The 17,628-nt window shown below is 52.1% G+C and overlaps 4 protein-coding genes across 4 annotated transcripts; 2 read left to right on the top strand and 2 right to left on the bottom strand.

Annotated features, from left to right (window-relative positions):
- Window positions 1–147: 147 nt before the first annotated feature.
- On the top strand, window positions 148–5,716 carry ALT_2004 (uncharacterized protein; the record flags this gene model as incomplete). The annotated part of the gene is made up of 5 exons (XM_033557984.2): window positions 148–194; window positions 256–2,701; window positions 2,975–3,842; window positions 3,951–4,453; window positions 4,508–5,716. 5 exons carry the CDS (start codon window positions 148–150, stop codon window positions 5,714–5,716), a joined length of 5,073 nt encoding a protein of 1,690 aa, XP_033413875.2.
- A 219-nt stretch (window positions 5,717–5,935) lies between these two features.
- Window positions 5,936–8,000, bottom strand: ALT_2003 (ABC1 kinase family protein; the record flags this gene model as incomplete). Its single annotated transcript, XM_033557985.2, has 2 exons — window positions 5,936–7,148; window positions 7,195–8,000. 2 exons carry the CDS (start codon window positions 7,998–8,000, stop codon window positions 5,936–5,938), a joined length of 2,019 nt encoding a protein of 672 aa, XP_033413876.2.
- A 301-nt stretch (window positions 8,001–8,301) lies between these two features.
- On the bottom strand, window positions 8,302–9,030 carry ALT_2002 (uncharacterized protein; the record flags this gene model as incomplete). Its single annotated transcript, XM_033557986.2, has 1 exon — window positions 8,302–9,030. One exon carries the CDS (start codon window positions 9,028–9,030, stop codon window positions 8,302–8,304), a length of 729 nt encoding a protein of 242 aa, XP_033413877.2.
- Window positions 9,031–10,403: 1,373 nt separating this feature from the next.
- Window positions 10,404–11,602, top strand: ALT_2001 (MBL fold metallo-hydrolase; the record flags this gene model as incomplete). Its single annotated transcript, XM_089599242.1, has 4 exons — window positions 10,404–10,631; window positions 10,684–10,831; window positions 10,883–11,236; window positions 11,310–11,602. The coding sequence occupies 4 exons, from the start codon at window positions 10,404–10,406 to the stop codon at window positions 11,600–11,602; spliced, it is 1,023 nt and encodes a 340-aa protein (XP_089456388.1).
- Window positions 11,603–17,628: the final 6,026 nt, after the last annotated feature.

The following is a 17,628-nucleotide window of genomic DNA, read 5'->3' as shown; positions in this document are numbered from 1 at the left end:
TGATCTCGAAGGAAAACCCTTCATTATCTGGACATCCTCTGGACATCCTGTCAGATGTGCCTTCTATGTTGATTTGCTATTGCGCAATCTTTAGTCTCACTTTGTTGATGCTGCCCAACTCTCCATTTCCCTCCCGTGCGTGTAGCAATGGCTCGTCCACTTCAAGTTCCCTACGAACCGGAGTATGAGACGCTGTAAGTTCACTTAAGACGGTATATATTGGGCTCAGCTGACTGATGCTGTCCGGACATACAGCTCATCTCCCAGTACCAGTACTCCAGTGGCACCACAAGCCCGCGGCGGAACCCCCATTTCGTTCAAAACAAATGTTAACCGCGCAAAGACCAAGCGTTGGGTCGAGGCGAAGAAGTATTCATACGATGGGAATGACTGGGGTGACGATGACTACGAGGAATACGACGATGAGCCGCTACCGATGCCCCAGCCGGCAAGCTTCAGCCAGAGCACCAACGATCTATCCAGAGTAGCTCCTCGGGATCCGTTAAGACCCCCGCTACCCAGCATGGATCGATCACGCTCAATGGATCAGGTGGCAACGCTCGGTGTAGGACCTGCTGGAAGTCGCAGTCGGTCGGCGGACCGCAATGCTGTCGAGGGCCCTGCGGGCAGTGCTCCCTCGAACAAGCCTCTGCCTTTCGTGCGACCTGCCGACATCTACAAACGCATGCAAGAGAGACGCCAACAGTCGCCAGATACCCCTCGGTTGCCCTCCGGTCCGGGCCGTTCCCACACTGAACCTATGTCTACATCTCAGCCGCCTGCAACCGCGGATCAGGAACTTCATCTAGGTCCGGGATCTAATGTCGGTCACGGCAAGGTTGACGACCCAAGTGCCACTCCAAGAACCGCGCCTGGTGCCGCAAGCCTTGAGCTCCCCGATGTCAGGGGAATTTCTGGCTTCGATGCTGACTTTTTGGCTTCGGATTCAAGCGTGCAGAAAGAGCAGAGCTCTGATTCTCAACAAACCCATCAGCTGCAGCACAACCCGTCGCTCGGGTTCCGTTCAGTTGTGCACCAAGCATTCGACGTTCCCGACACTCCAAGCACAACTGTTGACAGCGTTGCACGATCCAATAGTGACAGCACGTCGGTCATTAGTCCCATCATAAGTACTCACGGTCCGAACGAAGAAAAGACGCCAACAATCGTGGAGGAGCCTGGTGAAATCTCCACACCGAAAGATACCAACGATCAGGCTATGGTATTTAAGCCTGGTCATCGGCGAGATCTTAGCCTTCCCAGCCCGGGTAACAGCCCTTCGAGGAAACCGATCATCAATAACAGCGCCGAGGCAACTCCTCCCTCCGTGCTGGCAGAGATGTCATCGGAGACGCCTGCAGACTCCCCGCGAGACAGTTCCTCTTCGTTTCAACAGCCGCTGCCACATAGAGCCTCTGTGCTCCTGCCTCAAACTGGTTCCGACAGGGATCTACCAGCGCCCCTCAACTTTGGCGCCAACCCAGCTGCCGACTCCCACATCAAAAGCCATGAAGAAATTCCAGTGATTATCCCTTCAAATAGTGCAGAAACTTCCCCGCAGGACACCGAGAGCGATCGGTTGAGAAAGGAGATAATTCGCTCCTTGAGCCGGGAAACCACGCCCTCAGCGGAAACAGAGCAGCAAACTCCTAACAGGCCGCAGACTGCTCGACAAGACACAGAGACCAGTCGGCCAGACAGCCTAATACCCAGTGAATACGAAAAATATTGGAGCGAGCAAGTCGAATCAAGCCCTCAGGATCTAAGACCGCCAGCCCCTGTCTACGGTGCTTCTCAGAATTCCTCGCAGCAGGATCTGTACACCAGTTCGCCTATGAGTGCTCCGGTGCCCACTGCTCCTGCTCAGCCCACTTCAGAACCTAAGTTGAAACGACGGTTCTCGTGGGAATCATCATCAGAGGAGGAGGAGGTACCTCCAGCGGACTTGCAGGCGGCTTCACCGTCGGCTATCCCGATTCCAGGACAATTCCCTGTGGCCAACGATGCGACTGAGCTAGCGCCAGAGGCTGTCCCCAACGAGTCGGAGATGGCAACGGACAGAGGTCACGAAGCTGACGTCCAACAGACGCCTGAGAAGCCTAAACTCACCCTAGTCACTCCTACTGCCATGGAAAATAGCAGCGACTCAAATGAAAGCTACCTGCCTGAAGTCATCAATCGTCAAAGTTTAGAGGAGAGATCCCCATTGCCTGAGCCCAAGATGCCTCCCATGGTTGAGCCGACATTGTTGGGCTTCCGGGACATTATGGGGATACAATCCTCCGAGGAGCGAGTGCGAGCTTTCGACCGTACACGGGACCAGTTCTCGACAATCGATACTGGGTTGAAGAATTGGTTACAGGTGGTGGTCCGTGCCCATCCGGAGCACATGGATGTTGTGGAGCAAAGCATGAAGGCTCCCTCTGTCGAGCCTAAAGCCGTCGCACCCAAAGGGAAATTCCCGAAGCTGTCGTCTCTTGGACACTTCACCTCATCGAACCAAGATGGTCCTCCGTCTGGACCGGGCCACGCACGACGCCCATCTGCGCCGCTTGGTTCGATCATGAATAAACAACAGGTTGAGCAGCGCGGAAAGGACCTGTTACATACGGCGGGAGCCCTGGGCGGCCGAGCAGGCGAGGCCGCCAAGGGTCTCTTCGCCAAGGGCAGAAATAAGCTGAAAAGAGGAGAGGCAGAAAAGGTAGATGCTTAATTTCTTGGTTTCGGTTTGGTGGTCATGCATTTTATTTATAAGCACGTGAGAGCGGAGGTTGTGGTCTATATATGATGCTCCCTCGCTGCATCTGTGTTCTTTCTCTCTGGTCCTGTCTTGCTTATTCTATTCTTTGATACCATGGTGTAATGAACATATGCAGTCCAAATCAGAATGGACATGATTAATGCTTTCCCAACTATTGTCAAATCTATCGCCCGATGATTTGTCTGTCACCTCTAATTGCGTGTTGATCAGTAGGGATTCCACCGGGTGCGCGGTTATCGCAGAGAAATCCAGCTTTCAGACTTTCAATCTGCCATAGACCAGTCTGAGGCTGAGAGCACGGCTCTCAAGCGGAATACTGTGCAGTTTGCAAGTTTGCCCATCATCAGACGGACAGGAGGCTTGACCGAGTCGACGCAACTACCCTGGGATGTAGAGCCACAACATGCAGCGGCAAGTGAAAGTAGACGACGAAGTGCTGATGAAATCAATATAGCATATTTACATCGCCAACTGAATACACAGGGACGTATACTTAGAAAGCCATTGCCCAGTGAGATGATACGACGCTCGCATTCCAAGGCGCTGTCGAGCTCTCCTGCGTCAAAAGCTCAACTACCAAGCATTTTGAGAAGAAAAACAGTGGCGGCGATGACAAAGATCTATCGAAAGCCTCTAGAAAGCGACGATAAGCGCCGATTCCCTGTCGATGCAACCGTAGCGACTCTAGCGACAGGCTATTGCGTGGACTCGAACTGTGGGCAAGAGGCTGGCCTTACACAAGCAAACGCCAAGCCACAGGAACGAGGTGAATTGTTGACGGGCCCATACCAGAATGCTGCATTTTATTCCGGCCTGAGCGACAAGATCACCAGTAAAAATGCAATTGACGATGGAAAGATGAGTCCTGGTGGTGCAGAAGACGCAGAAGCACCGCCACCTCCGGGCGCTCATCTTCTGGACCGTGTCTGGCGGGGCTTAGAGCAATCCCCTGTCGACCTCGCAACTAGTACAAGGCTCCCTGTTCCACCTCCTCTCCGTCGCATAAGCGTTCCCTCCATCTCCTCGCTGGGCACACTGGAGGCGTATTCGGCCCTGCAGCCATCATCCAGGCTGGGACTGGGTAAGTTGAGTTTGAGTTTGACTCTTCTCTTATATCTTTATTCATGATGTCCCTATAAGCACCTCGCCATGAACACTTACTCCGAATACGAGCTGACCGAGTCCCCAGCACGGCCGTCCCATTCTGCAAGTGCAAGAGCAGAGATTAGTCTTAATCTTATTGGCGTCGGTCAACCCGGAAATCTTAATCCCAGCGACATGCTGAGTCCCGCGAATCAGACGCCTGTTCCTAGTGTTGCTGGCACGGCTACCACTCAGAGTCCTGGCCTCAGCCGTTGGCATGCTCGGAAGAGCCGTGTTGAGGCTGAAATTTTCACTCATTCCAGGGGTGTCAGCGGTTCGTCTGCGAACCCTGCTTTTACTTATGAATCCGGCTCTGTCGCTGGCTCAAGCAGCCCGCGGACAGATTCAAATGCACAGGTCTCGCAGGATGACCTCTTTGACGCTGACCTGGCTGCAAGAGGATCGCCTCCACGGAAGCTAGCTTCTCCCAAGAGCAAGCCGCCCATGGAGAAGTTTAGATTATTCAGACGGAATCGGAGTCCCTCGTTTTCTGATGAGCCTTCGCCCAAAACTGACCGGTCGCGTCGCAGAGCCTTTGATAGGCTGGGTGTAAGTTTGACCCGTATTCGTCGGTTGACTGTATCAAGCTGATATCTCAACTAGGCTTGGTTTGGTCGTTCTCAACAGCAACAGCAACAGCAAAATAACAGTCAGGCGCATGGACGTGCTCCCGAGTCGTCTGTTGCGCAGACAATGGAATGGCTTCGACCGGTGTCGTCGCATCCAGCACCAGGCCATACACGCTTCTATTCAGACGACCGGACAGGTCGTAGTCGGCGCCGATCAAACGTGGAGAGTCAGACATCGTTCGAGGGACAGGATCCACCGCCGGAGGGATACTTTGCGCCCGAGTCATTCTCTCGCTTCCGGCGCTCGCCCCGGGCCTCCAAGAGCAGCCAGCAGTTAGCAGCGGCAGCACCAGCATCTCTATCCCACCAACCTGACAGCCGGCTCGCTCCACCAGACAGACTGCCGTCACCCGCAGGCTCCTTTTCATACAGCGGCAGGGTCTCCCCACAATCACCACCACCACCTGCTCCTCCTCCGCACCTCCAACTCCACCACCACCAACAACAACAACAACATATGACCCTACCACCAAGCCCCCATCATCCCCAACTCTCTCCGCAGCTCTCTCCGCAGCTCTCTCCGCAATTCTCTCCACCGCCGCACCTCACCTCCCCCATCCCCCAAGCTATCCCCCGCACCCCGCCCTCCCGCGGCCGCAGCGTCGACCGCGCCTACACCCAAGACCTCCACATCCGCTCCCGCAGCCCCAAGACCTTCCCCCCACGCCCGGAAGAACGCAGCTACCCAAGCACCGACACCACCGACCCAGCCAACAACCTAGGGACCTTCCGCAGCAACCCACGCACCAGCCGCATCGGCGACCAGGAACTCCCCTGGAAACTCACGCTGCCGAGCGACTCGGACGAGGAGCGCGCCACCGCCACCGCGCGCGAGGGGGAGGGAAGTTGGCTGGAGAGTACCACGCAGCGGCTCCTGCAGTCGTCGCGGCTGCCGACCTACGAGGAGGACTCGGAGGTGCACGGGCAGCCGCAGCAGCCTGTTGGGGATGAGAAGACAGCGGAGGGGCAAAACGAGGACCGAAGTCGCCAGCAAGGGGAAGGACAAGGGCAGAGCCACCACCATCCGCACCGCGGCGAGGCGAGGGCGATCAATCCCGAGGATGCACCGGTGGAATTGCCGGTGCAGTGGGATGACGACTCGGGAGAGGAGATCACCATGTCGAGTACGGCGTATCCGGGACAGGAATGGAAGCCGTTGGGGTTCTCGGGGTGGGAATACTAAATAGATACCCTTTTGTGCTTATGAGTGATGACGATGATTACGGGTTGGATTTGGCGGGAGTTTTATGGCCGGTATGGTATGATTTATGATGCGGATCTTGGTACAGCGCGTTGTCTACAAATAGGAAAAAAGTGACTTTCAAGCTCTATCATGTATGTTCATGTTCATCTAATCGTATAGTACAACCGAAAGGAGGGGAGAGAATCTCATCACAGAAATCTAGCCCTCGAAAATGCTCTGGTTCAAATCCACCCCCATATCCTTGGCCATATCCTTCATCTGCTTCTCGATATCGTCCTCCATGCCGCCTCCCATATGCAGGAACTGCCGCACCTTGGTAAAGTAGAAGAAGACGTCGCTGGTGAACAGCACGACGCGGAAGAGGAGATGGCGGCCGAGGTTCGCGAATTTCTCGGACCAGGGGAGATCGGGCGACTCGACGAGCGCGCGGGACGCCCACATGCCCGTGATCTTGACGCGGTTGACCGGCGAGCCGAGGAACTGGTTGTTCCCCTGGACGATGCGCAGGTTGCGACCGATGAAGATGAGTTCCTGGGGCCATTTGTGCTCGTCCGCAAGGATCTCGCGGATGGCCTTGCGGGCGGCCTGTTGCATCTCGTAGTGGAGCTGGGCACGCTCGACCTTGCTTAGCCCTTCCAGGTGTTGGCGCGTGGAGAGGTCGCCGCCGCGGTAGGGGCGCATCATCGTGAAGGAGGCGAACATGTCCGAGTTGCGGATGCCCCAGCCCTCGGCGATCTCGCTGAGGGTGCGGTTGTCGAAGGCCAGCAGGGCCTTCCAGAAGCGTGCGTACTGGTGACGGAAGTTGGGGTCCATGTGGATGTAGAGGCCATGGTCGATGAGGACCAGCTCCGCCTGGCCCGAGGGCTTACGCCGGATGAAGATGTTACCTGGATGCGGATCGCAGTGCACCCAGCCCCAAAGGAACATCTGGGCGGAGAAGAGGTCGACCATGGTCGTCATCACGTCCTTCAGCGACAGACCTAGGCCGCCTTTGCCGTTCCAGCCGCGCCAGTGGTTGCGCTCCGGTTTGATGTGGGCCAGGTTGGGGTTCCTCGCAACCTTGGCCACCGGATCTTCGGTCTTGGGAGCATCCAACGGCGTTCCCTGGCATCCGGGGCTGCCTTCCCGCCAACCACCGAGCCACGGACGTGTGATGGACTCTCTGTCCCATAACCGGATTCCTTCGATCCACTCAGCGGTCATGACACGCTTCGAGCTGAGCTCGCGGTAGACTTTGGGAATGTAGACGCGGTCTCGCAGACGCGACTCGCCGGCCACCAGCTTAGCCATGGTTTCCGAATTGGTCGCTTCATTCTCAAAGTCCGTCTCTAGGAACAGTCGCTCGCTTATGTATGGTACCAAACTGTAGAAGGGGATATCGAACGTGCGGGAATAGACCCAAGTGACCACTCTGGTCTCGTTAGCACCGTCCCCGAAGGTTATTGCGATGAACTTACTTGAAAGCCCACAGATCCCATTTGATCTGCTGAGCAATCTCCCTTTTCTGAATCTTAATGGCAATCTCTCGCCCATCTGCTAATCGCGCCCAGTGGACCTGCGCGACACTCGCGCTCGCTCTAGCCCTGCGCTCCAACACGCCCTTAGTCGGATCCCCTGTGAAAGATACTCCAAAAACCTCCTCGGCCGACTTCCCAAAATCCTCCCGGATCACCTTCTCCACGTCCTTCCAGTCATTCTGCGGCGCATCGTCAAACATCCGGGCAAACATCTTCTGAAACTCCGGGGGCAGGATGGCAGACTGCATGGCAATCGCCTGCCCGATTTTCAGATACAGCCCGCCATTATGCCGGAGCAGATCGAACAGTCGTTCCGCGTTGCGGGCGTGCAGGGCTGTGATGGATTCAGCGAACGGTGGGTTCGGACGGAAGTTGATTTTGTAGTCTAATGCGACGAGGAGACCGAGCGAGAACGTCCGAGCGGTCCGCGTCAGTGAGGATGCGTAGAACTGAGTGTCGATGGCGTAGATCACTCCGGTGGCTATGGAGAGGTAGGCGAGACGGCGGAGCCATTTGCGAGTGCGTGTATAGGTTTTCGCGGGAATGGGTTTGCCTAGTGAACTCGGAGAAGGGGGCACAAATGGTTTGAATTCCCCTGGATGAACGAAACGACGAGGAGGAGGTTGTAGTAAGGTTGCAGGTAAGCGTGGATGGGCACGAGACACGATGGGCTTCGGCCGCATCAAACGGGAAGCGCACGTCATTCGCGACGCCATTCGGATGAAGGACACAGAGGACAGCAACATCAAGACATGCAGTATCTCATGGTGCGTTGATGGAAGACATCAACGGATATTTTGAAGAGATGGAAGTCTGCAGTCAACAGTCACTTCCATCATAATAAGCAGAAGAAAAAAAGTAAGCTCGATCGACCGATGCTGACAGAGCTGACATGACAGCAGTCAGGAACATTTCCTGGCGGTCAGCCGTGGCTTTCGTCATCGGAGATTCATACAGCTCTTCCTTTTGATAGGAATTTCACAACATCAGTTATCATTATTATTATTACCATAACAGGGGGTATGTAGAATTAAAAGGATCATGAGGCTATAATTCATCATTATCATAACTCCCCTCATCCAATTGCCCCTGTACACTCTCCGTATTCCCAGTATTCCCCAAATCCCGACAAACAGCCGCATAATCTCTCATATTATTCGGAATCGTCTCCTCCCACAACTGATCATCCTTGAGATAAGCGTACTGCTCTCGACACAGTTCTTCCGACACCATGGGCAACAGCGCCGGTAGATTCGTAATAGCCGACCGCACAAAGGTCTTCTTGAAGCAATTCCCAAACGCCGCCAGCGTCTCCGGGTCCGCACAGATATGTTTGCCCTCCAGCATCGGACCACACCGCTGTTTAATGATCTTCGCTGCGTCATCGCCCAATCGCACCATCGCTTCTTCCTGTCGGGGTACGTCCAACCGCTTCATCACGCTGCGGACGGCCGGCAGGAAGGTGTTGTTGCGCGTCCACAGGTCCCAGTGTGGGACGGTCGGCTGACAGCCCTTGTCGCAGATCTCACGCTGAAATTTCTCGTACAGGTCGCCTGGCCGGCTGACGAGTGCGGCGACGACTTTGAAACATGTTGGGGCGAGTTTGGCGGTTGCGGTGGATGCGCTGAGCAGGAGGAGGAGGACGGGGAGGAGGAGGAAGCGCATTGTAGGTAGGTTCATCCACTGCGGTGGACGAGGATCAGGTTGAATGAACTGGAAGAAATCAGAAAGGAAGATGGATGATGGAGTTATTGACTTACCAGTGACCGTGGTCATGTTGATTGATCTTACTTGAGTCTTGAGCCAAAGATTGGAGATTGATCGTCGCTACGGATTTCCCCGCAGTATGGGGTTCCATCATCAACCACTACCGAGGTGCTGTTACGAATTGAAGCTTTTCAGCCAGAGGTAATCCATTTCTAGAATACCCATGAGCCACTTCGTCGTACTTGCTGATCAGAGTATGACAGACTTCACTGAGCTTCTGGTTTGTGCAGCTTTTCTTGCCTGAGCACTCTACTGGCTGTACCATCAGCCTCAGGACAGAAGTCACTGGGGTCAACTCTGTGTCCCTGAGCGCTTTTTCTCGATTTAACTACAGAAATTGTGGTATGTCAATTGGTTTATTCTCCAGGCAAATGGTCAAATCAGACAGAACCTGTGGATCTGGGGTAATATTGACTCCAGGAAGCAGAATACTATACCCTTTTCCTTAAAGAAGATACTGCTCCCAGCCTTCCACCCAGCTTCGCCGACACATTATGCGCTGCAGCAAAGCATCATGCTCAGCTCTAGTATTGCTCATCACAAGTATGAGCGATAATGAAAACTTGATCCTGACCTAAGGGTCTGACAGAAGCCAGCTGGCTATGCCCACTACGTTCCTTGTGGGCCAATCTTCAGATCGCAGAGACTCTCAGAGACTCGTTGACAGCTGCTTTATGGCGCTACCCCGTTCATGGTAGGTTCAACTGATACCTTCAGCTCTTGCTTTTGCTCTTGCTCGCACAGCTCCAGAGTGTGGACGGGCTCGGTTTTGGTGGACTCGTCGGTGTCTTCAGCTTCAGTACTTGTCCAGATACAACCCTTGGCCCGTTCTTAATGACAAAAGCGGTCCTTGTCTCACCAGATAGTGAGGACGTCAGGGTTGAAAAATGCAATGAGGACTTCCCCTGGATATTCTTCCAACCTACGAGCTTGACGCTCAAGAAGCAGGTAGCGTCTTTGACCATTCAATAATTGTAGACTCGAAGAAGGCTAGAATGCTGTGAGAAGAGCATCCGTATATGATACAGTACATACATTCATCTCTATGTTTTCTGGAGTATTTACGATAGGGTAATGATGGAACTGTACGGTGGGTCAAAGTCCGACCTCAGTATGAGGTAATAAGCACGAATATATATCTCTAAATGTCCGCCAAACAAGTATCTAACATTGAACTTTTGCCCTTGAATGTCAAGTAAATAAAACAAAAAAAAATTCCCTTCTCAAAGATCAAGTAGTCTAGGGTGACATTATCAACAAGGCCTTGTGCACCACGAGGCCTAGCCCTCACCTGCTGCAGCCTGCGCCTGCATATCCCCTTTATCATTACCCCTCCATGCAACAAGATCTTCCTCATCGACACATCGTCCATTATAAGCAAGATGCCCAGCTCTAACCTCGTAGAGATTGACTCTCTCGAAGCACTCGTCATAATCGACAATGAGCTCGACCCCTTGTCGCCCGCCGCGCCAGACACCGTCCACGTCTCCGGGCTGATGGGTAGCCTTGCCACGGGGTCGCCTCACGACCTCAAGGACAGGGGTGACGCTCAGAATGAGCTGAGAATGGAAGACATCTGCTGTTCTGCGCACGGCTTGTCAATACTAGTGGTAAGTCGACTGTCACTAACACAAACTTTCAGACGACGCTGAGTCCTCGCAGACCGCGACGAAAGGTGACGTGAGCCACTCAGTGCTCTTCGATGCAGGCCCGGAGGAAGATGCTTGGGAGAGGAACGCGAAGCGGCTACGAGCGGATCTTGCCTCGGTAAAGGTTATTCAGTTGTCGCATTGGCATAGGGATCACTCGGGTTTGTTCGAAGGCAGTTGCGGCTCGTTGGATAGCGGTTGACGATGCTCAGGTGGTCTTCTGCGCGCGATTCGCTTGGTCAACGAGGCCAAGCAGGACAAGGGCCGTGCCGGGGGCCTGTCGGTAGATTTGCACCCTTCTCGCCCTGACTATCGCGGGATGGCTATCGGTCAGAAGCTCATATCCCTCCAAGCTGATCCCACGTTCGAGGAGATCGAGGCAGCTGGCGCGGTGGTCGACAAACATGATGAAGCGCACACTGTTCTCGATAATTTCTTTTTCGTATCTGGCGAAATCCCTCGGCAAACTGCCTACGAGAACGGGCTGAAAGGAGGGATGCGCTTCAGCCACGAGGATAATGATTGGTTTTCCGACGAACTCATTGCTGACGAACGGTTCCTGATGTGTAATCTGAAAGGCATGTTGGCCATGTACAGGCGTGGTTCATTCAACAGTTGTTCAGATGCTGACTGCACCAGGGAAAGGAATCGTCATGTTCACAGGCTGCAGCCATGCTGGGGTGGTCAACGCGGCCAAGCATGCAGTTGAATGTCTGGATGGTTCTGTTCCCCTTCATGCGGTTGTGGGAGGCTTCCATCTGGCCACTAGTGAGGAGCAGCAGACGGAGAGTACCATCAAAGACCTGAAGAAGCTTGATCCGGCTGTTCTTCTGCCGGGTCACTGCACGGGTTGGCGGGCCAAATTCGCCATCGAGAGGCTTATGCCTGGGACTCTGGTGCCTTGTACGGTGGGCATCAAGATCACATTTTGATCAGAAGGAAGTATATCCATTGGATGGCGATGCAGTCACGAACCTCTGCTATGAGGCCGTGACATGTATCAGCTGGCATTCAACGCAGTCTGCGCTTAGTCGTATCCCCTGGGTTGACAAGCGAGGCTCGAGAGCAACTCCATCTAGGATCTTTGGCCTAGTGACAGCTCCATCGACCACAACTGCAATGCGTAACCACAAGATCTCATGTCTGAGCACATTAAATGCTGTGTCCCACTGTTGAAGTGGCTTTCTGATATATATCTGCCTGCTCTTGTCATCTTAATGTATTAGCACAATATCTATGACATCTGCGAATAGGAGTGTAGATATATATTTCTGTCCATCCACTCCACTAACATGGATATCTCTTCTGAACGTCGCACAATATATAAACTAGTATATAGAAGCATCTAGGATTGCAACTACACATTATAAAAAAGTTATATATATCACTTTATACATATCTTGTGGTTTGCAACCCAATGTAAAAGCTACTATATCACCACTATACTTTTCTGTTGAATTTACAACCTATACATACTACCTGTATATAACCTATAAAAGAGTGCTTCACAACATAGTATAATAACTCCAGCGCAGAGAAAATCTGCAGTGAAGCCCATACTACAGTAGTATAACATGCACGGAGCAGACAAACTTCATCCTACTCTCGAGTCTGATTAACATTAATATGAATATGAATATGAATACATTCATTTCCACTCTCCCAACTATACTCTCACCTTGCATACCTCTCACCACCGCCAAGATCCCTCCTCACTTCCAAGACAAGCATTACACAGAGTGGGAGAGAATGCCAACTGACAAGCCAACAACCATCTACACCGTGTAACTAAGATTATCTCTCCGAATTCACCCGCAGTGTCAAACTCACTATCCAGATATTGCAACATTGCAACTCGAGTGTCGCCCGTCCGCCCCGTGCCAAGAGGATTGTCATACCTATCCTGTCAATGTGCACCACACCTGCCACATCAATCATCTATTTACGGGGTAGACCAGTGATTACGCTTCGCTGGCTCGGGGAAGATCCGCATATGCCAGGTAAACAGATTATCAAGGGAGCGCGCCAAGACTCCAATGCAGCACAGCAGCGTATGTGCGAAAATGAAATGAACCGACACGATGGCCCCCCGTGATACCTCGCCAGACACGCAGACAGGTCTGATTGCCCCAAGGGGGAAATGGAGGGCTTGCCAAGCCGATAGAAGAAGGGAGGGAATGCAGTGCAGGGCTTGGCGGGGGATAATGGAAGGGATATGGTTGGTTGGGAGGGTATAGGTTACAGGATGAGGATACTTTCTGCGTAGTGAGACGACATGTATGTATGCAGGATGTGCGCATATCGCTGGACAGAGTTAAGGAGGCAGTGCTACTGCTGTTCTGACTGATGGCAACTGATTGCCAAGAGGTGGGATCGTTCTTGTGCTACTGCATGGCATTGTCTGTCCTCATGATTTGAGTTTGGGAGGAAAGGACCCAAAAATGGGAAGTTTCGCGGTTGTATCACTAGATAGATGGACAGCTGAGACTGCTCCGTACTCCATACCCCATATCATCAGTTTCTGCTACTCCGTATGGGGATGAAGAGTGAGATGCCAAGCATGTTCCTTGCTGCAGGATGAACATCAGGGGATTCGGTATGCTTGGCAGAAATAAAACTATTGGCTTGGTTGATGATCTGTTGATCTTGTCTCGATTTTCGGTTTCTTGAATCATAGTCCAATAGATGATACTGATACCTGTCACGCCTTGCGATGGGCATGACGATCTGACAGCTTCGAGGACAGATTGAGTCAGGCACCGGAGAACAGAACGTCAAATGCCCAGCTCAAGTGACATCATGAAGCACGGCTCATTTGAAACGGGGCTGACTGAGCTGTGAGTCTGAGACTTTCCGAGATCATTAAGATGATCTGCATCTAGGATCGAATCATGCCAGTCCGTCTCCCGGTATCGTTTTCAGGGGCTTCTTGGCCTTTTGCGATGCAGGCACTGCCATCACGCACTGTCAAACCGTCGTTGTTTGGATAGATCTTGCCTGCCGGGTAATGCAGTTGATGTATAATATGGTTTTCTTGGCCCCGTCAGCCACCATCAGCAATCTATAGATAGAATGACGGACGCAGGCTTGTCGGAGAGATGAAGCAGTGCAGCTACTCTGTACATTACTCCCTATCAGAGGGCTCTCTACTCGGTAATCTGCTGCAATTACTCCATCCTCTTACATCATATCTCAGCATGATAACACTGATGTGACTGCAAGTCAGCATCGGACAATTATCGTTTCAAACGTATAGCGATCGACACCCGCAAGGCAATAGTCAATGCGCCCATGTCGGGCGCACCTGTCGATCACCTTTTTTGGGAAGCTGTACCTCTCGTAAACAGACGGCCAGAAGTACCCCCTTTGTCATCTTGTCATCCGAGGCATTGGGTGGTGACTGTTGCAGCTGTCTCAATCTCATGTTCTAGGCCTCGGCCTTCGGGCTTTAGGTTTATCTTTGAATGGAATGAGCATGTTAGATGTAAGGGAGACGCGAAGTGCATCATCACATAATTCCTAGTTAGCTGAGGAATGCTGATGACTAACAATGCCAAGTTATGCAGGTTTCTTGAGCACAATCTTGGTACATTTTCAGTTTCCACTTCCCAGTAAGGCAGCACATAGTATGGCCGAATCCCGCGCTCTGCTCGTGACCGACAACTGTGTCTGGTAGGGCCACATAAGACCCTCAGTAAAAATTCGAACAAACCCCGTTGTCAAATCTCCATAGAATCCAACGGAAGAACGGTTCGCCTCACTCAGGGATTCAGTTGCGTAGTGCCAAACCAATCATATATCCCGCAATTGAGTTTTCTCGACGTGCCGATTCCCGCGATGCCGTGTAGGCCGATACCTTCAATTCCTACCGATGTCAGAGTCGCCATGCCGAACTGACATAGGAAAACTCTCCGGCGATACTCTTCACCATGAGTATCGTTTTGAGGGATGATGATGCCGATTGTTTGTTGATTATTGCCAGTCCTTTTTCGCTCATTCAAGCTGTACTTTTTTCTCTGCTGTGACGGCCGCCATTCACTAAAAGTCCCCCAATTATGTAAACCTCCAGACCGGTCATCATTTTAAGTCTAACGCGATGGAGCATGTTCTCTCTTCTCCATACTCCATACTCCATATCGTTTACGAAGTCTACAGACTGAGATACGTGCTTGCCACCGCTAGCTAGTGCTTAGTGCTTCTACCCCGAGGGGATATCTCCAGAATTCTCCGTAGTCCGTAGTCGTAGAGTATCCCGACTCGGACTCGGGGCAGACTGCAGACTTGAAAGTCGGATATCCGAGAGTGCATTCACCTCGCAGTGCCAGTTGCCACGTTAGCCTTCTGCATCGACACTTTGCGGTGGACGGCATGCACTTGAACGTGGCACCGTAGAATAAAGGGCAAACGTGTCTAGTTGGTAATCCGTGGTTGGCGTGGGATTTTCATCCCGTGTCCTGCACAATGCTGCACGATGCTGCAGAAGATGTCAGAATGTCAATTGCCTGTCTAGCAGAGGGTGAAGCGAACTGCAGGTGCGGTTGCAGCGCGATTGACCGAGGATGGGGTGCAGTCCACTACTCCGTACTCCGCAGTTTGCCTAATACGAAGACGACGGGACGACTACGGAATGCGGACTATGGAGTACGGCTCAATTCTAGCTGGTATTTGGCAGTTGCCCGTCTTGGGGCCAAGACGAGGATTGTCTTGTCCTCTTTACTGTGTAGTTGTTGCGGTATTGTGGTGTTGCGGTATGACATACCCTGGGAAAGATGCCGCGCTGATTTACTCCATACTCCATACTATGTGTAATGCAATCAATCACCCAGCCATCTCCCACTCCACGACTGCAGAAAATCCCTCACCAGGATCCTCGATGAGACAGCTTGGCACGCAAACCAGGCCGATCGTCCCGGTGGGGCGCTTCGATATTACCACTACGACAAATGGTACTAACCGCTAAAGTGTTAGTCAATGGAAACGCCGACTGATTACTGCATCCGTACCTGGCTGCAATTTAGCACCGGTGAGTGGGAGATGCCCACTTGCCGTTTTGGACGCTAGTATGGCCAGTCCGACTGGCACTATGGAGTCGACTACTGTAGGTACGAGGACACAGAGCGAAGCCAAGAACACAGGCGCCAAATGAATCAGTCGGTCTAGCTGGTTAGTCTCGGTTTTCGCGGGATGAGCGTCGGTTCATCTTATTTATCCTTAACTGGGGCCAGTAGCGAGGCGGGGATTCGTCTCCTCCGCGAAGTAATCAGGGTAATTTCCACGCTATTGCCATTTCTTATTTGTCAGAGCTTCGGCGTCAGTGTTTGCGCTTGCTGGCTGCTCAGTGAATATGCTTTGAATTACTGGTTAATTGGTTTAATGAGTAGATGATCATGAGCCAATTTCCTTTATTTTTAGACAACTATAGATTCGAGATAGCAGTGAACTGAGGATTGACATCTGAAGCTTAGCAAATTGGCCCCCTGGTCACTTGCCTGAATCGGCAAAATACATCGCCAGCGTAACTCTATGCACACCGAGCCTAACCGAAACGGGAATCTCTTTCCTCGCTCCCGTTAATGTTACTCCGTGTCCGTATCTACATTGTAGTCCCTAGGTGTTTCTAAACTCCTCAGTGCCTATCGGTAACTCAGCTTAGCCGCACACAAGCAGAATGACAATCTGCAGTCAAGACAAATCACTCTTGAGTATTCAGTATTTTGAGTCGGATGCTATAGCCGTCGCCAATAGTACTACTGTATCAGTCATCGGCCGTGTCAGGAATAGTCCTCAAAATTGCTTCATATGATTGTCGGTGACCGATAGACACGGGATACTACAGAGCACAGAAACATATGACGTAGAGGTCGTATTGTGTCTATTAAAGTGTGCAAATCTATCGTCAGAAAATGGCGGCGGTGTCGACGTCGGCATCGGTGTCGGTGTGGTGGTGAAATTTGCCGATCAACCGAGCAATAGTACCGTACGAAGTACTCCGTCCCATGATCTCATCACTGTCATCAGTAGTGAGACTGAGACAACACGATAATCAGATTCGGCTCATCGCTGCAACTGCACCTCAATTTGCAGGGAAAACTGGAATTCTTCGCTACCGTCGGGCAGTAAGAATTGCTCGATGCGACGATGCAGCTAGGTAAAAAAAGGATGGAGTCAAGGACCCAATGACGACTCTTTACTCGTGGGTGTTCAATCCTGAACCATGGCACCACCCACAGAAGGTTTCTAGAAAACGTCGAGAAAACGCCGGCTGCAGGCGAGCGGATTTCTTTCGCTGCCGCTGCATCCACATCCCAATGCAGGCAGATTCTGTCCTGTCCGTCTTGGGTAGGTTGCAGACTGTAATCCTATCAGACACAACGAGCACTCTAGGAAGTGGCAAGATGCCAGCCCGGTAGCCAGTTGGTGATTGCCCTGCAGGGTGGCATGTGCCTCTGTAACTGGTATGGTAACCTGCACGGTCGGATTTACGCAGTACGTAGCGATGCTAACCTAACCTAACTGCAAAAGGTCAAGGACGAGGCATTTTCAAGCTGTACGAATACGGCCCCATACATGAAGTTGATTATCCCTAAGGCAGACTCCGTAGTAATCAACAAAGCTAATCTACCATAAATGATCATGCTGATGCAGTTAGAATGTCTATTCATATTTAGATGATGGGCACGAAGCACAAAGAATAAGAATGCGACCGGGCCGGCTTCGGACTCGGCTGCATATGTGTATCAACAGAGTTTGAGGGCGGAAATAATTACCTAAACCATGGGTCTGTCGGTATACAATTTCCCTATCATTAAATCACTGTGAGGGTATCAGATTCGAGAGTATGGACGCGGAACTGTACATTGTGCGGATGGATAAATTAATACCTTGGGTTTCAAGTCTGCTGGTTGGACAACTTGAAAGCTGGTTGGACAACTTGAAAGCACTGGAACTCGGCACACGA

Source organism: Aspergillus lentulus (assembly GCF_001445615.1).
Source record: "Aspergillus lentulus DNA, contig: Alt04, strain: IFM 54703, whole genome shotgun sequence".
Classification (NCBI taxonomy): domain Eukaryota; kingdom Fungi; phylum Ascomycota; class Eurotiomycetes; order Eurotiales; family Aspergillaceae; genus Aspergillus; species Aspergillus lentulus.
This window is presented reverse-complemented; position numbering and strand designations above follow the sequence as displayed.